At 44.4% G+C, this 27,685-nt stretch overlaps 1 protein-coding gene across 2 annotated transcripts; it reads left to right on the top strand.

Annotated features, from left to right (window-relative positions):
- Positions 1–1,960: 1,960 nt before the first annotated feature.
- yeats2 (YEATS domain containing 2) lies at positions 1,961–27,156 on the top strand. Of its 2 annotated transcripts, none has more exons than XM_018753741.2 (30): positions 1,961–2,284; positions 3,065–3,186; positions 3,322–3,419; positions 3,538–3,630; positions 3,768–3,977; positions 4,146–4,264; positions 6,547–6,708; positions 7,246–7,357; positions 7,486–7,530; positions 7,901–8,084; positions 10,754–10,990; positions 11,315–11,476; positions 13,976–14,079; positions 14,681–14,866; positions 15,018–15,273; positions 16,830–16,991; positions 17,091–17,242; positions 17,528–17,674; positions 18,303–18,491; positions 19,363–19,681; positions 19,806–19,940; positions 20,961–21,089; positions 21,827–22,004; positions 22,141–22,217; positions 22,394–22,473; positions 23,023–23,224; positions 24,108–24,340; positions 24,513–24,587; positions 24,711–24,784; positions 25,127–27,156. In XM_018753741.2, the coding sequence occupies exons 2-30, from the start codon at positions 3,087–3,089 to the stop codon at positions 25,245–25,247; spliced, it is 4,341 nt and encodes a 1,446-aa protein (XP_018609257.2). In that variant the 5' UTR covers positions 1,961–2,284; positions 3,065–3,086; the 3' UTR covers positions 25,248–27,156. The 2 variants fall into 2 exon arrangements, with proteins under 2 accessions (XP_018609257.2, XP_018609258.2); XM_018753742.2 differs by lacking the exon at positions 1,961–2,284 and adding an exon at positions 2,646–2,907.
- Positions 27,157–27,685: the final 529 nt, after the last annotated feature.

The following is a 27,685-nucleotide window of genomic DNA, read 5'->3' as shown; positions in this document are numbered from 1 at the left end:
AATGTAGACCTTCACCAGTACTAGACCTTTAATATGGATACCATGTTCAACTTACAGAAAAAATGTCAGTGCAGAGTATGTATAGTTCCTGTATTACCGTATGTATGATCTGATAAATTTCTCTTAATCTTTGCTGAGTGGTTGCTTTTTTGAATATCTTTGTATGAACATAATGCAGTTTCTATCAATATTGCCTTAATAAAGTTTTTTCCTATATAACTCCTTGTATAACTGGGTTTTGTACAATGAGAAACCACTACATTAATTTATTAAAGTGTGTACCCTTTTTCATATGAAGGTCTCCTTTCAGTACAAAAGCATTTTTGTCATTTACAGTGATTTTACTTCTTTACTACTACTTTTACTGTTAATCTCTAAGTGACCCTGGAAACAGTGACCACTAGCATACAACTAGACTTTGAATAATGGTGATTGGACTCTTCCCTTTTAATATATGTGCCAGATGGAGACAGATATTCCTTCAAGCAGTTTATTAACACCATCACACTTTTCTGTAACAAAAACAACTACTGTGTATAATTTATACTTCTTATCACACTGACAATCTCAACTAAAACCTGCTCTCCGGTGGGTCAGGGGTTCGAGTCCCGCTTGGGGTGCCTTGTGACAGACTGGCATCCCGTCCTGGGTGTGTCCTCTCCCCCTCCAGCCTTACGCCCTGTGTTGCCGGGTTAGGCCCCGGTTTGCCGCGACCTCACTTGGGACAAGTGGCTTCAGACAATGTGTGTAATTGAATTAAGTCAAAACCCTTGATTAACTGAAATATAAGTCACAATTATTTAACGTACATACCTTGCTCAAGGGTACTAAGTTGGGAGCAAGAGTCAAAATTATTCTAATGCAAGGCTCAAACCACTATGTCACCTTCTGGCTCTTAACTTTTAGAATTAAACTAGAAGCATATAAATATTGAATATTATTTAAATAATACAAGCATGTGCATGCATGCATATACATATATATATATATATATATATATATATATATATACACACACACACACACACACACACACACAAAATATATTTGTATATATCTTTCAAATAGGATGTGCAGTCAATCAAACAATTTCTAGTATGTTAAAAACTGTTCTCCGGATGAGACCGTGCATTATACTCCTGTGCCACCTGATGCATAGGAGGATTACAGCACTTACAGATATTAAGTAGAATGCACTGAATAGGAGGCTGTGGAAGTGACAGAATTTTTTTAATTCTCAGTCATTTTAAATTAGGCCTAATTTAAATGTTTTCTCAAGTTCATAAAAAAATAAGTATAAGTCCTGTGATAGACCCAAGATGACCTCATGCTCTCTGTTTCCAGAAGAGAGGAACACAGACTTTGCAATAAATGTTGTGTAAACTAAACAAATATGTTACACTGTGAATTTTTTTATTCATTATTGTTTTATCGGTGGCGCAGTAGGTTGGACCACAGTCCTGCTCTCCAGTGGGTCTGGGGTTTGAGTCCTGCTTGGGGTGCCTTGCGATGGACTGGCATCCCGTCCTGGGTGTGTCCCCTCCCCCTCCGGCCTTACGCCCTGTGTTGCCGGGTAGGCTCCGGCTCCCCGTGACCCCGTATGGAACAAGTGGTTCAGATAATGTGTGTGTGTGTGTTTTATCTGCTGTTTTTATGAACCAAACCTGTGAATGAAGGGATTAGCTGTATTATTGAAATGTTATGGACTGTGATATAGATTAGACCCACACTTGACTTGTTTATTCATTCAGCTGATACTTTCCTCCAGAGCAACTCAAATTGTACGGTACTTACAAATATTTACCCATTTATACAGCTGGATCTCTTTTTTTTTTTTCTTTATCAGAACAATTTAGGGTAAGCACCTTTGCGAAACGGTACTACAACTGGAGGTGGGATTCCAACCCGCAACCCGCAACCCACGGATCCAAAGGTGGTCGAGTGAAGCTGCCCGTTACCACAATGTTAGCGATACGCTCTTATGGAACTATTCTACTTGTTGGGACCCAGTGCTGTACTGTGTTCTCCATGTAGTGAAGCGACCCCCAGCGGCCATTCGCGGGAAATGTGAGGCCTAGCGGCTCCTCGAAACTCCCCGCACCACCACAGCCCTGTTTATGCGGAAGGTCCCCTCCAGGCCCGCCGGGATTCCCAGCGCGCTGCTCCGCACACAGCTCTCCGCCGCCGCGTTCGCAATCGGCATCGCCGCCCCTGCTTCTAGGGAGCCATAAAGGCTCACTGTGCCCCTTTCCTTCGGACTGCTGGCCTACGGCTTGTCTATCAGGTGCGTAGCTAAGGTCGAGTAGCTGAGAGTGGGTCCGGTTTGGCTGCGTGATTCTGCGGGACCGACACGCGAAGCTTTTTTCTGCGGACGAGTTTTTCGTCCTGTCGCGGCTTTGGGTTTCCGTTCAGCGGCTGCCCGTAGCGGAGCGCTGCCTCTAGGCCCGAGGCACCGGGCTCGAGTTGGGAGATGCACCGACCAGGAGCGCTCCTGCAGCGGCCACCTTCACTGCGTCCCGCGCTCCCTCCCCCCGCAACCGGCGTGCTTGCGACCTACCGAGTGGCTTCACGTGGACGACTCGGTTCGGACCCGTCGGGCTCATTGATCCGTGGCGTTCGGCGGCGCGCTGCGCGTCACACGTGCCTCGCCACTCGGCTAACTAACTAAAAGTGTGTAAGCTTGTAATAAAGCTGTCCGTCGTTGAGACAGCAGTTATGCCTTTGCATATATTGTAACTGTTTATTAGTTGTATTTACAGAAACAAGTTTACTTGCTATAATAATAATAATAATATTATTATGATCCTCTTCATCTGGCTAAGGCATATTGATACGCCATTACAGAGTTTGTTGAAAAATCACATAATGACAAAATAACCCACCACTTTCCCTGACATGGGTCTAGATGTAAGTCCTGTACTGTGTTTTACAGTGTGTGAGTTGGAGGTCAGGACTCACTCCTGTCTCCAGCTGATGGCAAGACCTGCTTCTCTGGGGGAGCACTGGGGTCTGTCTTTAATGGGACGTTACTGTGTTGTGAAGTGTCCTCCCGCCTCCATCGCAGTGTCCTGGTCTGAACTACAATCATGTCAGGCATCAAACGGCAGATCGAAGACAAGGACCCTGACTACGAAGACATTTCAGTCGTACGTGACAACAAACGGCTCAAAGTAGTGGAACAGAATGGTAACTTATGCCACTTTAAAAATTATAGCTTGCCTACACATCATCACCTTTTGCCTTATTTATTATGTAATGCATGTGGTGATGGAGGCGTTTGTGTATTTGAGTTTTTTTTTTTTGGTGTTCTATTTCATTTAGCACGAGAGGCAACTGTGCAGAAGATCGAAGCCATCATTAAAGACCAGTTCTCCTTGGAAATGAAAAACAAAGAGCATGAGATTGAAGTGATTGGACAGGTAACCCAGAGGACCAGAAACATGTCCACAGTGGGGTTTTCAGCTGCATTAAGTCTGTTCTTACTTTCCAGTAGTCAGCTGTCAGCGAAACAAGCTGTATGGTTTTGTGCTCTTCCAGCGCCTCAATGAAGCACGGCGAATGATGGACAAGCTGAGAGCCTGCATCGTGGCCAATTACTATGCCAGTGCAGGGCAGCCAAAGGTCCTGGAAGTAAGGGCTCATGTGTTTGAAGGAGCTTTGGCAATCATAGATGATGACCGTCTTTCTTTTGGTGCTATTGAAACCACAGGTTCGTAGAAGAGACTAAAGTTTCTTTCGTGTCTGATGTTCCCCTCCCCCGCATATAGGCTTCCAGAAGCGACACCTCTGTGCTGAACCACCCCGCAATAAGGCGGTTCCTGGAGTCACCCTCACGCTCTTCCTCACCATTCAACCAGGGCTCCGATGTTCCTTCCCTGGTCCCATCTGAGACTGAGTCATTGTCCCAGTTGACGGAGGGCCCAGAGCGAGAGGAGGCACCAAAACTGGATCGCGTGGTCAGCCGCACTGTGGGCAAGGTGAGTCCTCTAGTAGCTGCTACTCTGGGTACCCTCTCACCTCCCAGGCCTCAACTGAGATGTGTCCCTTGGATGGGTTCTGTATTTTATTTAGAATCACAGCAGTTACAGTGTGCTTATATTGGTGCTTCTTTTTTTTTTTTCTTTTTTTTGTTCTTTCATATGAAGGACACTTTCGGGGGGCGGGTCCCTGCCGATGGAGAGCAGCGGTTCGTCTACCACGCTTCTGGAGAAGACTCATACCGCTTATATGTGAAGAAGACCATCGTAGTTGGGAATGTCTCTAAGTATGTTTTGCTGTGGTGAATGAACGCTCTTGAAAGATCGGCGTGGCTCCCTGTGCGTGCTTCTGCTTGACTGGCCCAGAAACACAGTCATGACCATTGTCCATTGTTACAAAGGAGTGTAGGAAACAAGGGCAGTGGTCAGGGATTAGTTTGCGTGCATTGCTGTGGGAATTCAGTGTAGGGCTCAATAGGGAAACACTTTTTTGCCTGTAATTAATTTGATGGATTAAGCTGTCTTGTTAATTTTTTTGATTGTACTGTTGTATTTAGGGGGAACCTGGTGGCGCAGTAGGTTGGACCGGGTCCTGCTCTCCAGTGGGTCTGGGGTTCGAGTCCAGCTTGGGGTGCCTTGCGACGGACTGGTGTCCCGTCCCGAGTGTGTCCCCTCCCCCTCCAGCCTTACGCTCTGTGTTGCCGGGTTAGGCTCCAGCTCCTCGCGACCCTGTATGGGACAAGCGGTTCAGGCGATGTGTGTGTGTGTGTGTGTGTGTGTGTGTGTGTTGTGGTTGAAGTTATAAACAGCTTGAGTTATGAACAGACTGCCGGTCCCAGTTCTGTTCGTAAGTGGCGGTAAAAATGCTGGTGTACCGTACAATACACAGTATTTTTGTCCATTAGTTGAAGCTGCTAACATTGCTAGTGGTTTGGAGCATCCCAAAGCTTAATTTAAATCAAGGTGACTTGATGTGATTAGTATTTTGGCCTACTTTTTTCACTTTCTGGATGATTCCTTTTCTTTAGTTGTTTTTACAAGAACAGTACTTGAGTACTGTTTGTTGACTCACCCCTGCTTTTGGCTGGGTGTGTGAAAACAGGTCTTGTTGCCTCTGCTACAGGAAGTTCAGGAAACCGTTAAGAAAATGCAACTAAAAATGAGCCGGAATATATTTCTGCATTTGAAAATTTGTAACTGGAACGTTTGTAAAGTGAGGAGCCGGAATGGTCAGACCGATTTTATGTTCACCAATGAACATATGAGAGGAAAATAAAGCAAGTTACACATGACCAAGAATACTGCTTAAATGCAGATGTGGGGCTCTTTCATCTTCAGAAAGACAAATCCAGGAAGAGCTTGGGTGGGCATTGAAAGACAGACTAGGGGCTTTGGAGTATGAAGTTAAGAAGTTCTGTCTGGGCTGGGATTTGTTCGCCATCTTCAGTCTGCTTCCTGCTGTAGTGTCCCTCTCTGTAAGTCGTTGTGTGAGTATTACTGAGTATTACCCCTTGCATTAGATCAGACCACAGGTGTCTGCAGCTGCTTTCCTGTGTGTGTACCTGAAGTGGCACTTTGCAAAGTGAATGCTTGTTTATAAGTTACTTTTCAGTGTGATTTATGTGGGGAGCAGCGATCCAGCAGGCATTGCCATAGTCTTTGAACTTTGGTAGCGTAGTGATGTGTATTTGTGTGTGTGTGAGAAATGAAGAAAAGGGTTCAAATGATTTGTTACAGACATTGCTATTTTTGGGTTTCGTTGGGGTGCTCAGATATTTTGCATTATGGTGAGAGTCACTGAAAAGTTCGCTCAGTGATCTGTGAACAGACATGAGTCTAGTGTTGAAGAGAAGCACTTGTCCCCAGGTGAGCTCTGTTTATCTGTCTCTGCCCACTGAAACCTGCCCCATCTTGATCAGGTGCTTCTTTGCCCAGAGAGGGGGTGGGTGGTCAGTGCCCGGTTTACGTTGCAGTTGACTTTGGTCCCCTCACAAGTTATTTTCTGCAGTTTGATGTCAGTCTCAGCTTTTTGTTTTCCTCTCCTCTGTTGCCAGCTGCCCACTTTGTCAACTCTTAATCGTCACTCTGTCGCCTTAAAGAACATCTGTGCTCACCATTTGATATATTTATTGATGCAGCTCTTCTTTTAAAATCATGTTTGTCAGTCAGTTGTCATTTGTTTTCATCTTGTTGTTTTATCTGTGAAAGCATTCTGAGTCTGCCCTCAAGCGCTAAAGAAGAATAAGTAGTACCTTACTGCTACACACAGTCTAAATGAACAAAGAGAGCTGGAGATGTAACAAGGCCATATTTTCAGTGATGTCATCTGCGTTTCCTCTTTTTTCTGCATCCCTTCCTCCTGCCTTGTCTTCCTTCCTCGATCAATCGAGTAAAAGGTCATTCAAGATCTAAGAAAAAAAATAAAAGCCACCCCACGTGGGGTGTTGACAACCCCACGGCCTTGCTTCTTCTTCATTGATAACCAGTCGCCTTCATTAATCTCAGAATGAAAACAATCACGTCCGTTGGCCATGAATTGTTTGTCATTAACTCTTCACTTTTCCCTCAGGTACATCCCTCCAGACAAGAGGGAGGAAAATGACCAGTCGACACATAAGTGGATGGTGTACGTCAGGGGGTCCAGGAAAGAGCCCAGCATTGACCACTTTGTCAAGAAGGTCTGGTTCTTCTTGCACCCCAGCTACAAGCCCAACGACCTTGTGGAAGTCAGGTGTGTGTACAGGGGCCCACTCACTGTAAACAAAAGTTCTGATCAGGAAGAGTACTACAGCACTAGGCAGTAAAAGACGTGTCCAGAGCTGTGCTGTTGTGGTGATGTTAATGTGTTGTGTTTACACTTCATATGTTATAAACCTGCTGCTGGAATACTTGTAGGAAGGGCAATGACCTATGTTTTAATTCTTTACAACTGCAAGATTGTCTAAAAACAATTGGCCTTGCTTACAACACTTAGCAGGTCTTTTTACAACACTGAACAGCTGTCGTATAGTTTATAGCTCACCCAGGATTTGTTACCACGTTGATTGCTTCATTCCATAACTTAGGCCTTGACAAGCCCTTCCACCTGTTCTGTACACAGAATTTCTTCTTGAGTAGTTCACAGATGTACTGTTATTTGTTTTGCCTACCACTGTAGTTTAAAATTTGATTAGACCGGTTTTAAAGAGAACAGCATTTATCCAGTTGCAGTGAAATTTTGTTTAATGGATATTTTCGTTTGCGGTCTATCTGTGTGTGTCTTTTCCAGTGAGCCTCCTTTCCATCTCACCCGCCGGGGTTGGGGGGAGTTTCCTGTCCGGGTGCAGATCCACTTCAAAGACCCTCGAAACAAACGCATCGACATTATCCACCATCTCAAAGTGAGCTTCTCCTGACATATCACACAGCTCAGCAAAATGCCTTTGTCAGCATCTCACCTGGCTGACCAGTGTTTCACCTTCCTCTGGGCACATGTTTCATAAGCATCTATCTCTGTGTCACCCTGCAGCTTGACAGGACATACACTGGTCTGCAGACGTTGGGAGCAGAGACGGTAAAGTTGATCTCTAACTACATCCTTAACTTCTGCATCTGTTGTCGTTAGGTCATCTCTCTCTGGAACTATAAGGTTGGGGGGATAGTCGATGCCTCATGGTACCATCACTGAGAGAGAGACTTGCCCAACAAGCATCACTCTATATGACATTATTTTCATAATATTGGTCATTGTTACTTCTTGTTTGATTAAGACTGGGAAATCCCAGGGTCAGATGCCTTCACGGCAGCCACTTTTTCCCCATCAGCACATCATGGTTTTATTTAGGTATTTTTAAGAGCAGCTGAGGATCAAACTCATCAATTTCACCAGTTTTTACCATCTCCCTCTCTCTGTGGCCTGACATCTGCGTGTCTCTGTCTACCAGGTGGTGGATGTGGAGCTCCACAGAAGCTCCTTGGGGGAGGACCATGTCTTCTTGTCGTCTTCTTCCTGCTCATCTCCCATACAGCAGACGACCCCTGCCCACCCTCCTGGTGCCTCAGCCACAGTGGGTTGCCCCCCATCCCCCATGCCGCTTGCTCAGGACTCGCTCACTGCCATGGAGAAAGGTTAGCTGCTGTGTGTTGGTGTTCCATTGTGCTTTTGCTGTCGGTTGTCTTTGTTGGCACTTATTCTGCCGAACCTCAGATAAAGCTGCTTTTTAAGGTGGAAGTTACCAGTAGTGACTGAGTGGATGTTTTTTCCTGCTGTGGTTCTTACTTTCCATTTATCATTCATCATTGCTGCATCTTGCTATAGAACAGCATGCCCTTCACTTTAACATTCTGCAAGAGTGCAGCTGTGGAATTTGAGAACTCATGGTGGAAGTGTTCTCAGCAAGCCAGCCGTACTCAGGCCACACGCTAAATATAAAAGAACATGGCAATAGACTCGGTTTTATTATTGTTATAATTATGTATTATAAAAAGCTGTCACATGAGCGTTCGTGATACCATCTCATAGCAGTTCACTCGTTTTTAGATATTTCTAACTCAAGAAGCATTGGGAACTCATTTTCAGTGGTAGATGTTCTGAGGACAATGTCCGAATTAATCAAACCTCACATACACAAACCTGTAAGGGAATGGCTCGTATTGTAGTGGTCAGAGCTGCTGCCTTTGGACCCAAAGGTCACAGGTTTGAATCTCACCTCTGGCTGTAGTACCCTTGAGCAAGGTACTTACCCTAAATTACTCCAGCGAAAATTTCCCAGATGTATAAACGAGTAAGTAATTGTAAGTAGCTTAACATTGTATGTTACTTTGGAGAAAAGTATAAGCTAAATTAATAAATGTAAATTTAATGAGATTAGTATTAATATGTCAGGTCTACAGACAAGGATTCTTGACTTGTGTGACCGTGCTGGAGTAACTGCAATGTTCTGATGCTTAACAGACTTCATTAATGAGACATCTGCAAAATTGATATTTCTCACAAAATTTGTGCCCACTTGAGCATGCTTATTAATCCTTTTAGTCAATAGGGAGATGAAATGGACATTAACTTCTTAACTGAGAAAGACATCAAATGCCTGCGGTGCATGGCTGAGCTCACACAGAAAGCTTTGAAAAATTTGGGACAACATTCTTGCCTTTGGATCAGTAAAAGCAGAGTATGTGTGTGATCTAGTGGATGATATAGAAGTGTGTGTTTCAAAGATGCCTCTCACGATTGAAGACTTCAGCAAGTCTCACTGGACCACCAGGAAGGCAGCTGTGCGCTATTGGTTTTTAAATTTAGCTTAGAGTGGGGCAACAATTCCGTACAAAGAAAGGACTAAATACAAGAAAATATAAACTCAACAGAAGTGCACTAAGAATGCTGCTGGTGGGATTTGTTGACATATACACGGTCGAGTCACATTATTATGACCACCTCCTGCATTTGATGTCGGCAGCGCGTAGCCCATGAAGTGGGTCACGTATCGTGAGCTGGCTTGGTGGGTATAAAGTGTGCGATAGGCCGTCTGCCCACATATCACTCGTTTCTGTCATGGGTAAAAGGGGCGATTTATCAGAGTTGCAAAAAGGGATGATTATCGGCTTTCGGGCCAAGGGTGGCAGTATTTCTGAAATGTCCGACAGTGGTTGGAAGAGCACGACCAAGACTTCCAAGTACTTCCCTGGCCCCCTAATTCCCCGGACTTGAACCCAATTGAGCATTTGTGGGACCACCTCGATCGTCGTGTTCGCTCTATGGATCCTCTGCCACGCACCCTCCAGCAGCTGTGGATACACTGCAGTCATCATGGCTTCAGATACCTGTGACAACCTACCAGCACCTTACTGAGTCACTCCCACCCTGTCTAGCTGCTGTCCGTGCTGCACACGGCGGTTACTCTGGATATTAGCTGGTGGTCATAATAATGTGACTCGACCGTGCATGTGAAACGTTATTTAAAATGTCAAAGAGTTTCATGAAGCAAATGAATTAGGTTTATGGGGAGCAGCACAGGGTGGTGTGGTGGCATAGCAGAAAATGCTTGGCTGTGGGTTTGAACCCAACTCAGTCTATAGGTTTGCATATTCTCCCCTTCGTAATGCTGGGAGGGGCAGAGCAGCACAACACTGAGTGCACATGAGCAGAAGTGAAAGGATGACAAGAGAAAAGAGAAGATGGAAGTAGGTGCTCGTGTTGGAGATCCCTGTCTGGATATGTCTTTATTCCTTCAAAATGTGCTCTATTTGGTCTAATTTCCTTTCTACTGAGTAATGAGAAAGACTATGCAGTAGACAGAATACGGTGGAAAGTGGTGAATAAGGAGGTATTCCAGAGCCCAAATAAGCACACAGCCCACAAGATCCACTCATTATGTTTTTGTGGCTTTTGTCCAAGTGCTCTGGTTTCCTCCCACAGTTCAAAGATATGTTTTTCAGGTGAATTGGTAACTTCAGATTGCCTATAGTGTGCATTTACCTGTGTGTTTTGTGAGTGTGACTGCCCTGTGTTGAACTGGCATCCTGTCTGCCTCACGCCCTATGCTTGTAGGGTAGACTCCGGACCACCGCAGTCCTACTTTGTACACTTGTACGTACAGTCTACGTTGTACATATTAGATGGGTACATTCAGCAGACAAAAAAAGTTTGGAAACCTTTGTCATGTGCAATGATGGCTGAGTATGAATTGTTCCTGAGATTGCACTGCTCTGTGTTGTGACTGCTATAAAGGAGGCTGATGGGAGACAGAACAGGGAGGCAGTGCCTGACATTCTTTGTGTCCCATTGTTAATTTCTCTAGGTTTACCTGTCAGGGGCGAGGCTGGCCGTTTGACCGCCTACAATGTCCACCCGTCTGAGCGAACACCAACCCGACCAAAACTTGTGGAGAAGATCACTCTTGGTTCCCATGGCAACTCTGCTTTTCAGCCAATCACAGCCAGCTGCAAGATTATACCTCAGGGGCAGGTGCCTAATCCTGCAGAGTCTCCTGGGAAGTCCTTTCAACCGATCACCATGAGCTGCAAGATAGTGTCAGGTATTTTATTTATTTATTTAAGAACTGGGAAGAATCACGTGCATAGTTTCGAAACAGAAATTAGAGAAGTGCTGGCAATACATAGAAATGCATGCTCTTCAAGATCTATTATTTATAGTTGTTTGATTCAAGATTAAAGTGTTTTTTTCTGAGACACCCAACTGAGTTGATGGGGTGGGGGGAAGTAAAAATATTAGTTTTAAGTCATTGGGACTGTTTTGGAGTCAGTAACATGAGCATTTTGGCTAGACCAGAACAGGTGATTCTTTAACCTTATTGAACTACAAGTATATATATATATATATTTTTTTTTTTTTCTTCCAGGTTCACCCATCTCCACACCCAGCCATTCTCCCCTTCCACGCACTCCAACTTCTACGCCTGTACACATGAAGCAGGGTTCATCTGTCATTAGCAACCCTTACATCATTGTGGACAAGCCCGGTCAAGTCATTGGCATGCCCTCTCCTGCACTGTCCTCCGCAGGTATGCTACTGTCCATTCCTGGGTGTGCGCAAACTAGTCCTGCCCTACTCCCACCCTACAGGACTCTTCAGCTGGTTGCTGAGTAGTCAGGAAGGCACAGAAGTTTTTCAGTTATGTAACCACTTAGAATGAAAATAACTTCAATGAAATGTGCAGATGTTTGGTTTGACATCTATAAGACATTTATTCTCACTGCCTTGTCCTGTCTTTTTGCATCCAAGTACAATTGGTGACCCATGGCTAAGACAGCAAGCACAAACATCACCCACCAGCTGTGCTTTTAGAGCATTTCCCTTTTTACCTCTGTTGTAAATGTTTTATTTAAAAAAACCAAACCAGAGCCAAGAACTATACCTAGAACTACCATGAAAACCCTGTGGTGTGAATACCTTCTCATATATGAATAAAATAAGGATTTTGTTAACAACAAGAGACTTTACAGTACTCAAGAATAACAAATGGTTTAGTTGCTGAGACCTGAAATAGTCAACATTTGTGTGACTGGAATAAGGTATTGGAGTTACCACAGTAAAATTTTTCTTGTTTTGGCTGTAATGGCTTTTGCTGTTAAACATTTCAGAACATCTTTCCTGAAGTTAGATAGCCAGACTGAAGTGGTTAGTGAAAGTATCTATCCAGCACTACAGAAATTTTTTTCTACAGTAGAATAAAAGTAAGGGGGGCGCGGTGGCGCAGTGGGTTGGACCGGGTCCTGCTCTCCGGCGGGTCTGGGGTTCGAGTCCCGCTTAGGGTGCCTTGCGACGGACTGGCGTCCCGTCCTCGGTGTGCCCCCTCCCGCCATTTATGCCCTGTGTTGCCAGGTTAGGCTCCGGCTCCCCGTGACCCCGAATGGGACAAGCGGTTCAGACTGTGTGTGTGTGTGTGTGTGTGTGTGTGTGTGTGTGTGTGTGTGTGTGTGTGTGTGTGTGTGGAATAAAAGTATAACAGGAACATAACCCCACATTTGTAAAATGCAATAAATAGACTCAGATGTAATATTGAATTGAAAGAAATGCAACCTAAAAGGTCAGTGCATTCGTGGGCATTAGCATCTTTAGAACATAACCAGACAGCGAGCAGAGACACGAATGAGTCCCTGCTGCCTACCTCCAGAACGATTTAGAAGCATGACTGGTCCTATGGAAAACCACCTCTATTGAGGGATCAGAACCTATAATCGTTTTCAGTGCAGTCCTTTAAACACAAACTGTAAAATCCGAATTCTAAGGCTGCTCCACAGTCTCCGCAATCAGTGGTGTCCCCTCTGGCTCACATAATACATATTCCTCAACTTCCCCCCGATGTCGTAGAATCACAGACTTTTTGCTGTGGGAAACCTTGACCAAGGCAGGAAAGATGGAGAGAGATGTAATCCCCTGTTGCATTAGCTTCTTCCTGGCTTGTGCCATCACCTTTCTCTTCATTGCTGTAGTCAGGGAATAAAAAGTGGAGCTTGTTGTTCTTAGATGTGCCCAGAGTAAGAGCTCTAGCCATGATGATGATGATGATGAGCTTAAGTCAAGAGTAGAAGCTGTTATCACTAGAGTCAGGGTGCTCTGTCCACCTCCAATACCAGGTATCTGTTTGGAAAGGTGGGACTGAATGAAGCCCTCTTGGTCCTCACGTTCTGCTCCTCCTTTAAGGTCAAGACACTAATTCAGCTGAGGATGTTCATATCCTGCTTCGGTTAGTTTCTCCCTTAGCTTTTCCCCCTTGAATTTTCTTTCATGTGTCTAAGAGTTGTCTTCATTGCAGTTTGCATATTGTGAAAGTTTCAGTTGGTATATAGGAGCCTTTTCTCTAAATTCCTGATTCTGTCCATTATCAGCTGAAGTTTTTCCCTCAGTATTAATGAAACGTCATTAAGTGGTTTTAACTTGTCAGAAGTGGTGGCACACAGTTTGCATTCAGGAATGTCAGCAAGACTTTGAACTTTTTTTGAGTCAAGGACCTTGAAAGTTCATGTTTAGCCATCCTTCCGTTGAACTACACACACAGACACTGTCTGAACCGCTTGTCCCATACAGGGGTCACGGTGAGCTAGAGCCTAACCCAGCAATACAAGGCGCAAGGCTGGAGGGGGAGGGGACACACCCAGGACATGATGTCAGTCCATCGCAAGGCACCCCAAGTGGGACTCGAATCCTAGACCCACCGGAGAGCAGGACCCGGTCCAACTCACTGTGCCACCGCGCCCCCCTCCCCATTGAACTAACATATTATAATTAAAAAGCAAAGATATGATGGTTGATGGTAAATGGGCTATAATAAATCAGGTTGAAGAGCAGACGGCCCAGGTGGCCATCGCTGTTGACAGGTCACGTCACCATCCTGCTGCAGATGCGTTTTCAATTATTTTGTGCATTAGTCAGGATGTTTCGTGAGACAACATTTTGAAAGACCTTTCTGTGCCAGCTGAGCTGCTGCGTTGTAGCCAGGCAACAGTGACAGATGAAAAAGAAACGGATCCTAATGATGGTTGCTGGAATGTTTTTCCAGGGAGTCCAACAGGCAAGCAGATGCCCCCTGCCCAGGTGCCCCAAAGCCCTCGCTCCCCAGCCCCCTCGGTGCATGCCAGCGGTTTTCTCTCCTCCGGGGTAAAGGTAAGCCCAGTCTTCCACGATGCAAGTTAAAATTTGAGCTTCATGATAATTTGAATGAATTCTGCATGATTCAGTCACCCTTTTGGAGCTGCGTACAGTGCATTATATGACCACCTATGCTAAATATTGTTACCTTTTGCTCTAATGGTATGTATGTAAGTAACAGTTCCCAATTCTTTTCCCAGGATAACACTTTGAAAAGGCAAAATAAAGGGCAAAATGTCAGGTTGAGACTCAACTTCATAACTGGTTTCCACCTCTGTCAAGCAACTTCTTAGTGTGACACGGGGGCTTCATTAGGAAAGTTGGGAGCCATGGCAACTATATTTTTATTTATTTATTTAATTTTTATGTGTTCGGGACGCATGGTGATAAGGTACAGGTTTTGGTGTTCCCCACTCACGTGTCACAGTGTATCTATATGTGTTGCAATTTTTTGGTGTCTTTTTTTCTGTGTTTGGGTTGTCATGACCCTTTTCTGTTTTTAATCATTAAAAAAAAATATTAATTTTGGTATTGAGAATGAAATCTTCAGAAATGGAAAGCATGTACAGGATTGAGTGTCACATACTTGCCACTGAAGTTTTGCTTTGTTTTGCAGGTCATCATAAAACAGGAGCCGGGAGAAGTTTCTACAAGTCAGCCGCAGCAGATACTGGTTTCCACAGCGGCCTCACAGCAGTCGGCTCCTCAGCAGTTTGTTTCAGTGAAGGGGGGTCACATGATTGCTATATCACCTCAGAAGCAGAGCACAAGTACCCCTGTTGCGGGGGCAACACAGAGCAAGGTGCAGTGTGGGTGTGGTCACATACGGGTGTCTTTGGTTACATTCTCATTTTATCGTCTGGATAAACCAGGATAATGCTTTTCATTACAGTCATGCCCTTAACCTGCTGGCACCTTTTGCTTAAAATCACAGCACCACTTTTCTCCTCCAGGTCGTGGGCATCCCAGTAGGGTCTGCTCTGCAGTCTGCCGTGAAGCAGGTAGCCATTAGCAGCGGGCAGATCCTCGTGGCCAAGTCAGCCCCAGCCGTCTCCAAGATGATGATGGGACAGAAGCAGGTGATCGCACAGGGTGTGGCGAAGGCTATTGTGAGCGGGGCTGGCGGGACCATAGTAGGCCAGCAGGTGCAGACTACCACGAAGGCTGCAAGCTCTTCTGGAGGTGCCAAAGTCGGAGGTCAGGGGTCAGGTAATTTTCCCCAGTGACTAGTTCTCTTTTGTCTTCTTCTCCCATAGGTGAAATTGTGGATGAGTGGCAGGGATGCTCTGAATTTCCTGAATTTCTTTGTCCTGCTTTGCCTCTCCACTGGGACACTTTACTGATTATAATGGGTCATAATCATCCGTATCTAGGATGATTGTAATAGCAGAGTGGATCAAATGCGTGTGAAATCCAGCATGCTATAGGGGCCTTGCAGCAGCTTTCCCACAAATCCTCTACAGCCAGCTTTGACTGGCTCACACCTTGTCTGTCACACCTAGTCTTTATACTGGGTCTAGTTCCTCATACCTCTCCATCTGTGTCACTTCTCTACATCCATTCTTCTCAAGGAACTTTTGAGTTCCAGCAAGATGACTTGCTTACAGCTTTCACACAGCAGGACAATGTCTGCCCTCATAAATGTCTCTGTGATGGTGGCTGAAAATCTAAGTTGCCCTCTTACCTTAACTTGGCAAGTTTTGTGCCATCACCAGGATCCTTGAACTGGCACTGGGTGCTAACACTGCTCTTCCACCTTTCTTGAGAAATGCTGGCAGGTCCTACTGTGTGTTGTCTCGATTCTGACACAGTGTGCCACTGCCTTCAGCACCTGGTCGTGGTCCCAAAAATTGAGGCCCTCATTTTGCATTTTTCTAGTGCTGCTGAGGATGTACTCCAGTGTCCCTCTATTTGGATGTAATGGACATGAAAGGGAATACGATTTTCAGTGAAAACAATTTTAATCACTTTTAGTGCTTCTACAGTGATGCAGTGAAATCCTGTTTACCATGTCACCCCTTACAACCTGACAGCCCAATTCTATAATAATATTCATAATATAGTCTATACTTTTTGCTTTTTCTTTCAAGCTTACAAAAGTGCATGACTTTTATTATTTTAAGTCTCCATTACATGTCCTGCTAGGACACCATTTTTTTTCTACATATGCACAACTCAGCATGTAACTAAAACTTGATTTTCTTGATAAATGTCTTTGTATGATTTTTTTTTTTTTTTTTTTTTTGGGAGTCTTTGAGCCCATTGCTTTCACCCTCATCATGCACTAATGAAAGGGGAGAGGAGTCTGGATGATGAAGTGTGTGTGCACAGAAGCTCGGCTGTTTATATGTTTTCATGTTTCTCTCGCTGACTGAGGCCATTGATCAAATAACCAGAATAAGTGAAGTTTCAGAATGTCTTGAAAGCCACATTGTCACATGGGGAGCTGGGAGTAATTAAACAATCCAGTTAGTTTTGTCTGGTGTTTTCTTCCATACCCTAAGTGGTTGGGGTGCAAGAGTGAGATGTCAGCTCTCCAGCTTCCCTACATTTTCTGTTTGACCTGAACAGAAGTTCTCTGATGCTGTCAGGTTCATAACAGCCAGTGGTAAAAAAGATCCTTGTCCTGTAAGGCAAATATTACAAAATTTAAACATCCAGATGTACAATTAAGTGGTTGACATTCAGAAAACTGTAGGAATAGAAATCCCACCGCCTCCAGTATTTTAAGTGAATGATCACTGTTTTTTCAAACATTTTCACAGTAATGGCCACACTGCAGCTGCCAGCCAACAACCTGGCAAGTTTAGCCAACCTGCCTCCAGGCACGAAACTGTACCTGACCACCAACAGCAAGAACCCTTCAGGCAAGGGAAAACTGCTGCTCATCCCCCAGGGAGCCATTCTGCGTGCCTCCAATCCCTCAGGTTGGTGCAAGTGTGATTGGAACCAGCTGATGCCTGAGATGGTTTTCCTTGATGTCCTGGAGACAGTGAATATGGCCGTAGTCATGTCTTCTCTTCCAGGTCAGCAGGGTCAGGCCACATCGCCTGCAGGGGTGGCGACCTCCCAGATCCAGCCCACCACAAACAATAACAGCAGTACCAGCAGCAGCAGCACCACCAGCCTACCGTCAAGCCTGTCCTATACCTCGTACATCCTCAAACAGACCCCACAAGTATGTCTGCTCTAACAGAATGCATCTTCTCTATGCTGCTCAACCTGCTCCAGCTATCTCTCCATTACACAACATTGTTTCTACTTTTAGTTTATTTTGTTTTCACACCAAAATATAAAGATGCTTGTTAATTTCTGTAACACTGTGATAGGTTCTCAGCAAACTGACTCAGCACTTGGCCAGTCAAGTTCTCCTCTACGAACTGTACCCACCCAACCCTCTCAGCCACTGACAGTTTTCTGCTTTTACATCTCCTGTTGACTGGATGTGTATTGGTCTTTCCAGGGCACCTTTCTAGTGGGCCAGCCTGTGCCGCCAGGGTCTGGGAAACCTGGAACGAGCTCGTTGGGTAGCACTGTGTCCTCCACAACCACTGGGTCCCAGCAGGCTATTCGGGTCACAGCCAGCCAGAAGGCTGCCATCCTTGCTCAGGTACTGCCTGGATCATAACCATCTTCTCTTAAACATCTATGAGCCAAATTATCAAAAATATTTCCATCTGGGGTATACCCTGTTTGACACCCTGTAGTTGCATTGTAGACTCAAGACCACTGTAACCCTGCATTGGACAGGCAGTTATTGCTAATAAGCATATGAAAATATCACATAAAAGAAGTTAGAAATAATTTTTGTTTTCTATAATATTCGTACATACTGTAAATAAATAAGAATTTGCCTTATCAGTATCAGTCACACACACCTTTTAATTACTTTGAGGCAACATTTTCCATCTGAGAACCAATAACCCCCCTCCCCCATATACACACAAGAAATAATGGTAATTTAACTCCCTCACAATGAGAATTCCCTCCATGGGGTTATTTTATGCAACAAATTAATACCGATATATGAAGAATGGATGTATTTTGTATTATTTTGCTGCTTTAACCTCAGTGTAGGGAAAACTAGAGGTGCTGAAGGCCAGGATGCTTATATATTTTCAATAATTCGTAAATATGTGAAAGCGCTGAACTATAGGATATGTAAGTCACTGTGGAAGAAACCATGAACTGAGAAAATGAATGACCATGACACTGGCTGTGTGATATGTGAATTACAGGTGGTGGGAGGGTCCCAGGCATCCCAAGTAAAGCTGACAGATAGCATGGTAAAGACTGTGACGGCAGCAGCAGCAGCCCAACTGTCCAAACCTGGCACTACTACAGTGAGGATGACTGGTGGCATGATCACAGCGACCAGTTCAACTACCTCATTGCCAAGTGATGCCATAGTCACCTCCTCCCAGCAGGTTAGTGTCCCACTAGTCTCAGACCTGAGTTCTTCTACCTAGGTGGGAAATGATTGGGTTCAGGTAGTAAATTCCTGGTGAAAAGAATAGTTTGAGATGATAATCTCCCAGTGGATCAATACCAGAGCAGAACTTTATTATACCCTGCTTTTAGTGTGTCCTGCACTTATAACCAAAGCTTTGTAAAGTTCCAAACTGCATTTTTAATTATGTGTGCAAGCTTGCCATTTAGACCCGTTTTCTGATTTATGGACCATGTTTATACTTTCGTAAATAAAAACATATAGAATCCAAAGATACATTACAGTTGGCATGCCAGTCATATTGTCCAAATTGAAAAAGCACTGAATAGTAGTGACTCCTCCGAGGACTAATTATCCTGCCAAAACTTCTCCAAGAGCAAAGTGTACAGCGGTCTAGGAAATCACAAAAAGCTATTGAACAGCTTCAATCAATCAATTTTCTTGACTCCACCATCAGAAAGTCCTGGTGTAATAGTGGTCATCCATGGTGGATTACCAGCACAGGAATTGCAGCTTAAAATGGGAACAAGGGGTCACTCACATTTGCCAAAATTTTCTATCCCATATATGTATAAAGGAAATTTGCCTTCACCTGACATCAGCTGAAGTGATTCTGATGTCTCCTGATACTGTGTAGACTTCTGATATGTACTTAAACCACAAAGCACAGTGACACTTAAGTCATAGTAATAAGCAGTAGGTCTATAACATGGATGATTGTGGTTGTTGACTGTGAACCATGGTACTCGTTATCTCTATTCATTCAGGTGTCTTAAAGTGTCCTCATTGAGTATTACTATCCTTTCATTGTATTATATCCTCTGTTTTCCATATGTTTCCTTCCCTAGCATACTGAAGGAGTTGGCCTCAGTTCTCCGCAAACCGCAGTCAAACCTATGATTTCACACCCAGTCCTAGTTGCAGCCAGCCAGGCAGCAATTGCCAGCGGAACCAAGGCCACCATCTCTGTGCCGAAGGGCACTGGCCTTACTGCTGTGGTGACCGTTGCCAAAAGTGTGAACGTGCCAGTCATCAGCTTGGCAAAGGGAGCAGGATCCACATTGGTGGGAGGAACCAAAAGCGCAAGTCCGTCCCTCATGGCTGCGGCCTCCCTTGTTGCTACCGGCAGCAGTGCTGTGAGTGGGAAAACGGCCACTACCCTCTCAGGTAGGGAGCATCATCTGAGGTGTGGAATACATATTGCAATGTGTGGTTGTAGTCTGCATCGTTGCTTGTATTGGTACCATAAATGGAACTTAGACCACCCCACCTTGGTGACCAAATTTTCCAGGCATGCTAAAGATCCACTCTGGCAACACCACTGCCCAGCAGACTGTGCTCACCATTCCAGCCAACCAGCTCAAGCAACTGGGGGTCAGCAGCAACACTGGGGGGCTCCAGACTATACTGATGCCTGTGAGCAAAGGTGAGAAATCCTTGAGTAAGGGCAGGACATGTAAGGTTCTTGTTTTCTGTTGGTATGAGCTCTGTAGCTCTGAGTATGACCTACTTAGAGCTTGGGCTGTTGGCTAAACCAAGATTTAGTAATCTATATATGGTCTTCTCTTGCTTTACAAAGATAATGCATCCCTCGAAAACCCTTCATAACACAAACTTTTATAAGTCGAAGACATAATTACCATTAGTTTTAATGGTGAAAGTTTTTATGCTTTCCTGAAACCTAAAATTGACACCCATTTATGCCGAAATATCACCAGATCCCCTTAAAATGCACACAGTTACTTCAGTATTTAACATTCGTGGTCATATCACAACATCACAAGGCAGTTCGCCCTTTGTTAATTGCTCTATAATACTCTGTGGCTGTCTACCTGCATTTGTTCAGCTTCTTATTTATTACACACGGTACACTGTAACGCTCATAAAGAAAACATAGAAACTGATGATGTTCAGTGTTTCATGCAAAAAACAAAACGAAGCAGTAAAGACAAAAGAAGTGTCTGAAAACAATGCAAGTAAATTCAACCTTATAGAACAAGTTGACATTGTCTCATAGCACTTGGGCTGTATGGTTGGACATGGGTTCAGTTCCCTCTCAGTCTGTGTGCAGTTTGCATGTTCTCCCCATGTTTGTGTGGGATTTTTCTGGGCATTCCGGATTCCTCTCATAGTCCAAAGACATACTTTTGGTCAGTTACAATGGCCGCATGAGTGAATTTCGTCAAAGGATTATTAAATTATTATTAAAATCTTGTATATTGCAAGAAGGAGGCAAACTGCGACCACAAACGTAAGAATACGGCATATCCACAGTGGAAACCGACTAATGTGTTTTCCTAATGCACTTTATGTTGTCTCTTGTTCACACTCAGGAATAGTTCACATTTGGTTGCCGTTGATAAAAGCACCCACGTAGCAAACTTGTGAACCGTGCTGCATCGGTTTCTGTTTAGCTGAATAAAGCATCCTATCTGCGGCCCTCTAGTTGTGCAGTCCAGTTCAGCAGTGAAAGCTCAAGCAAACATTCCACCCGGATCCAGCTCCGTCATCACCAGTCCACTTGTCTCCAGCATTCCCACACAGGTTGCAGCCTCAGTACCTTCCACACCTCAAGGTGAGAGACTTGCCACTTTTCCTCACCATCCCTTTTGAAATTTCTGACAATAAAAGCAGTACGGAAGTTGCTCCATTTCAAGCTGATGTACACACGTCATGTCTTCCTTCGCACAGTGAGTGCTCATATTACAAAAACTCGAACTACTCAAATGCAGTTTATATTTTGAAATGTGCATGACTGCCACATTTGGCTATTCTCCCCCCACACACAATGTGGCTTTTCCTGCAGATCTCAGTTGTCTTGTAGCCATATGTAAGCATCTGTAACAAATCTTGGGGTTTTTATCACCATATAAAACCATCATTTCTCATAATAATGGGCCTTATAAACGTTTTATAGTGCTAAAAGAGGTTCAAAAGGCAAAGGAAAGCCCTGTATATCAGTTTACATCTCGAAGTGATAAAACACATAGAGTTCTCTTAAAAGGCAGTATCATTACTAGTAAGTTTCTTATTAATTTTATTCTTCATTGTAAATTATACTCCATGATTAGCTCATTAGAGAGGGGTTATGATAATTACAAGAACTGCCTTGTTAGGTAGTGTTGATAATAATCTTAATTTTATAATGGTACTAATTTATATTGTAACTTTATATTTAATGTTATTGTTGCAGACGAAAGGGCTGACTGTTGACACTGTGATCCCACACTGCAAGGGTCCCTCTTTTGTGTCTTAATCTGATGGAAGTGTCCGTTCACAGAAGAACCCTTTTGGCTTATGTTCTTTCCTCAGTGAAGACTGAGCCCAGCTCGGTGGGACAGCTCAGCAGCAATAGCGGCACTATGCATCCTGAGACAACAGGAGCTGCCCCTGCCCTCAGCCCCACTTCTGCACCTGTGCCCTCCCCAGTAGCCCCAGCAGCATCCGTGAAAGTGGAGCAGGAAGTGGACATGCGCCACAACCTCATTGAGTACTGAGCCCCCCTCAGAAAGTGCACTGTTGTTTACATGTGATGGCAGACTGGCCCTGGCATGTGCACAAATATGTACTCCACCTCAGCTTGGTTTTTCTGTATATGCATGAGGTTTGTTTCTTTCTGTCTTCAGTACAGAGCATATTGAAAACCTGCAGCAATTGCTCACTGCTGCTGTGAAAAAGTTTCCCCTCATCTTCCCTGAGAAAAGTAAGTCCCCCTGCCTCCTGTTTCCAGCTATGCTTTGGTGACACTGGTGATAGCTGCAGGTCTGCCATATCTGCAGCACCCAAATGCACTGCTAATCCTTTTGCTGGTTTATCAAAGATGATGCCAAAAAACCACAGCAAAGCAGTGCTGACACGCTGCCCTTCTTCTTCCCATAGCTGAAGACTCGCACCCATTTTGTGCATCCTCATTGGAGCAGTACTACTCCTGGAACATCGGGAAACGCCGTGCTGCAGAGGTACGTGTCTGCAGTTGTGTTCGTATATCTGTGGGATTGTTTCTCTTGTGTGTCTGAGGGTACATTCGTTCCCTGGTTAGACCAGTATGTGGGCGGCACAGTGGCACAGCGAGCAGCGCTACTGTCTCACAGCGCCTGGGTGGTGCAAGAGAACATGGGTTCGATTCCTGCTCAGTCTGTGTGGAGTTTGCATGTTCTCCCTGTGTTCGCGTGGGTTTCCTCCGGGTGCTCCGGTTTCCTCCCACAGTCCAAAGACATGCTGTTCAGGTTCCCCCATAGTGTGTGAGTGTGTTCCACTGATGCACGGATGAGTGTCTCACTGTAAGTAGTGTATCTAGCAGTGTAAGTTACCTTGGTGAATAAGGTGTGTGGGCTGATAACACTACATAGTATCCATTGTAAATCGCTTTGGAGAAAAGCATCTGCTAAGTGAATAAATGTAAATTCTATCCTGTCCTGTACATTTTTCTGAAATCAATAAGACTGAATTGCCTTAAGCGTGTGTATGGACTGCGCACAATGTTAGTAAGTTCTGGGTTCCCACTGCAGCTCCAGCGAGCACAGGCAGTGAAGAGGTTGGTCCAGTATGTGCTGGATACAGTCCCCAGCCTGCAGACTTTGATGTCCCCCAAGACCAGAGAAGTGGTGCAATGGTGTAGGCATCGTGGGTACACCCCCCCTGACCCGGAGCCCCAGGGCAACGAGGAAAACTCTATCGAAGATATCCTCACCCAGATTGACAATGAACCAGGTGAGTGCGTTTGATTCTGTTCACAGTACAAAAGTCCGAAGTTGTCTTAACTTCATGAAGAACCTCTCTGTCAAGTGTCCCAAGGAGCTGAATAACACTGTGCATGCTGAGAAAAATGCCCTGCCCGGAGAAGAGCTGTAAGGAGGGCTGTCGGATGGACAGTGTCCTTGCTGTTGGTGGTGTTTGTTGGGATTTTTGTCTGGCCTTGTGTACCATGTCTGTCCTTGGCACATGCTGCCCGTTCCCCTTTGGCATGATGCCCTGTTTTGTTCTCAGCATTACATAACGTCGCTCTGTAATGAGGGGGCTTTGTTTCCAGTAACTGTCATGCCGTGTTGCCGCTGTGTGAATGAGCAGCGTGTGGTGCGCGTGCCAGTGTGGACAGTTATATTTGCTTGCTCTGAGTATCAAAAGCAGCTGTGCTGTCTGTATGAACCAGCAGATGGAGATCGGTCAGTTTTATGGAGTCCGTTGTATAGTTATAAATTGCGGTTTCTTTCTCCAGTTCCTGATTTAAAAATTGTATTTTTTGTTTTTGATGTGTAATTCACCTAGGCAGAAACATTGCTTATATTTTCTGTTGAACAGTAAAAGAAATTTTATGATTTAGTTTTTAAGGGGCAAAAACTGACATAAGTGATAGTACTTTGTTCAGTATAAGAAGAGTCAAAATTCCCAATCAGCAGGGGAAGAACAATTCCTCCCCCCATAATAGTTTGTCTCCTGCTGTAATAAATTATTACAATCACTGCAGACTATTGTTATCCACCTAGAGAATGATGTCCCCACCTGTAAGCTGAAACTGCTCTTGTTCACCCACTGCATATTAAAGAACTGGTCACACAGTGATGGACTCTCTACTCTTTGTCCTTTCCTGTCCCAGAATACCCATCAACCCTTCAGGATGCGGAGGAGCTGTGCCAGAGGCTGGAGGAACTGCAGGCTCTGCTCAAGACTGAGCCAGAGGCAGAGGATGAGCTGCTGGATGTTGTGGGTGTTCAGGAAACACCTTCTAGGGCAACCATAAAGCGGGAGGACCAGAAGCCCAATGAGGAGTTGCATTTTTTCCTGGGCCCCTCACCTGCTGCTCAGTTTGTCAGGGACACTGCCCAGCAGGTGAGGGGTTGGCAGGGCACTGTGGGAATGCTACTTGTTCTCTGGAGTAGTCATTCTGTTTTTCCTTATCTCACTCTCTGGATCTTCCGGGGTCTGTCTGCCATTCAGTCTAACATTCACTAGCTTTCCTCTGCTTTAAAAAAAAAAAAAAAAAAAAATGTTTGTGTTTCAGATTGGTGTGTCCTTGCAGCATGTGGAGCTAGAGAAGAATGTCTACAGCCCAGTAGTGGAGGAGATGATCCTAAAGGTGCGTGTGTGTTTGCAGTTTGCTTGATTCTGTTATGGACCACAAAGGTCATTTGAGGCTCCTGGTGATGTTCTGGGGTTTATGGCACAGTGACAGTTTCTTTGTCTTCCTGCTGTGGATCAGGCCATGGAGCAGTTTGCCAGTGACATCCTGAGGGAGGCACTTGCCAGGGCATATCTGAAGTCATCTCAGAACAGGTCAGCCCGCCCCTCTGTCCTCATGTCAGCCTTACTTTGACTCACTCTGACAGGCATGATTACAGAATAAAACCTGGTTATATGGAGATGGGAGTTGGACTCAGTTTGTTTTATTGGAGTTGTTTTGTGAGTGATTAATTTATATCATCTATATTAAGAGGTGCATAAAAATGCCACAGTCTCACCTGACAACATTACTGCATTTTACATTTCATTTTAAAAAAGGCTATCGATATTGAAGCATGACTTTACTCGGTCCCACAGTGTTGAACCATAAAGTGCTGTGTAATGGGATTAGGAGGAAGAGGAAACCTGAATTTGTCTCTTTCTCTCTCCCTGAAGGGCTCCCAAGGAGATTACGGCTATGGACATCCATCAGGCTGTAGCTGGCATCCCCGCATGCGATTTCCTCACCAACAGGTTCATGGGCTTTCTGGTGAAGGACAGGACCCGCACAGACTAGGCATGTTCAAGCAGCAGGAGGAGCTCACATGCTGCAGATATCCACGACACGACCAACGGGATGAACGTGTTCTGTTGGAGCCCTTAGGCAGCCATATGAAACTGAATTATCCTGAGCTCAGGACTCCTGCCCTCGCGTCATTAAAACCATTTTCGTATAGGAGCCGTTGCAGATCCCTGCACAATACACCAGTGTGCCCATGCACAATAAAAATCTTCTTTGGAAATAAAGGCTCCCACTGGCTCCGAATGCCTTGAGCTGAGAGCTGCCTCACAGGTTGCCTTGTTTCTTACTGCAGCGTGAGGAGGAGGCTTCGGTTTGGTGCAGTGCCCAGCCGTTAGTTTTGTGAGCTGCTGCTTCTTTCTCTCTAATGTTCCAGACTGTGAAGTGTCTTTGACCTCAGTCCAGAAGTTGACTTAAATTCAGTAGGTACAAGCATATGTTTTTTAAAGAACGTGCACGCACTGGTCGTTCCGGACCAGGGATGAGTTGCTCTTTCTGTACACAAGATTGTATTGCTGTGTGTCTTCACACAGCTCTCAAGCACCTGACAGCACAGGCACGCTTCTGGGTTTGACTTGGGACTGTCCTCATCAGTCCTCAAGATGGAGTCTAATCATAACAGGGCAGTTCCACACTGAGACCACACTACCCAAGCTTGTTCTAATTTACTATGGTTATTTGTGTCTTTTACAAACGTTTTTCTTTTAAAGCAGACTAGGCAGGCAACCCTACTGTGGTAAAAATCACTATCACGATTAGCAGAGTGAAGTTAGACTGGAGATCTTGAAGTTCATAATTACCTTTTCCAGTTATAGCGGTGGGATATGTTTTGTCATAAGTGAACTTCTGGCAGGTTTGGGATTAGTCTAACTGCTGGGTTGTGACATGTAACACAGATGACCAGGTCCTTAGTGCTGCTATGGCAGGGCTATGTCTTTCAAGTAAGAACTGTGTAGATGCTCCTAAAACCTTCTATGTCTAACACTCATTCTTTTTTTTTTTTTTTTTTCCCCCTATTAATTCAGCTAAACAAAGACATTACTTAGCTGTTTGTTCTGAATGATTTGGTCAGTGTTCCACAAAGCATTTTATCAGTTTTATGACCGTGACATTGTCACATGTTGGGAAAGACTTGATACATATTCAGGTACAGTGTTAATTTCTACATGGAGATCATGACGGTTCTCCCCCCACAGTTTTCAGTGTGTTGCCTGTAATGTCAATATATGATGTGACATTTTTACATTGTGTTCAGAATACTGTGTTCGATGGGTCCAAAATGTATTACTGTCCTGTAGAAAAAAAAAATGTTGCAAAGTTGTAGCTTTGCACATGGACATGCTTCACTCTTAAAATGTTCTCGTTAGAAAGACATGCTGTTAATCTTTTTTTTCCCCCAAAGAACAGAACGTACTACAGTATAACTAATTAAGGGTTGCTAGTTAACCCGTAGAATCACTACTAACCCTAGAATCAGTAACGAACCTTTCCAGAGTCTTATTTCACACACTGCACGTATTACACACAGATCTTAGAGGCTTGCGTTTTGTGTGCCACAGAAGAAGTGACCAGTACGTCTTTTATTTTAATCTGTTGAATTTCATGTCCTATCAGAAACGTCATTAAGGGTGGGGGGCGGGGGCTGGCTACCACAGCACCTGCAAGTTGTACAATTGTGAAATAGTGGAAGGTACAGAAGCCCATGGGTGTGTAGATCCTCAGACTGAACCCCAAACCTTCCACATGGTACTTCAGTCAGTATGCACCAAACTACAACAGATCAGTGTGGTCATTTATGACCGAGGTCACATGATGATACTCTGTTTTTACAGTGAAGATCAAAATTGAATTTATACAGTTCTGTTAAACAGTTGGTTTTTGAATACTGTTGGTTGACAAGGGGTGAATTATGGTTCATTTTAGAGCTGTTGTACATAATCTTAGTATTAAACTCAGAATGTAACATTAATAAAACTTTGATCTCCTAAATCCAGTTTTCATGTATTAAACCCTCATTGTTTAAAGGGTTAACTGTTCATGTTTCTTAAAAATGCTTCTCTCCAAAATGAGTGAATTTCTGAAACTTGTCCTTAATTGGAAAACTCCCTCCTAGCCTCAGTATATTTGTATCCTATCTGGCCATTTTATGAATGTGTCAGTGTGTAAATCATTGGGAAATTATTGAACTGCCACTAAGTTTGGCACAATGTGAGACAGTCAGGTTATCACTGTTGAAGTATTTCTATATCAAACCTTGCTTTTATCAAGGATTGCAGCCTTGTCTTTTTTACACAAAAGTCATGGAATGTGTTCACCACTTTTGAATAACTCTGCGGCATGTGGTGATGACAGATGTGCACAGGTAGTTTCCCAGTGTTTCAGCTGGAGGTGTATTGAGGATGAGGGGAGCAGCTTTTCAGTACTGACCATTCCTG

This window comes from Scleropages formosus, chromosome 3 (genome assembly GCF_900964775.1).
Source record: "Scleropages formosus chromosome 3, fSclFor1.1, whole genome shotgun sequence".
Classification (NCBI taxonomy): Eukaryota; Metazoa; Chordata; class Actinopteri; order Osteoglossiformes; family Osteoglossidae; genus Scleropages; species Scleropages formosus.
Note: the sequence above shows the minus strand (reverse complement) of the source record. Positions and strands in the feature narration are given on the sequence as shown.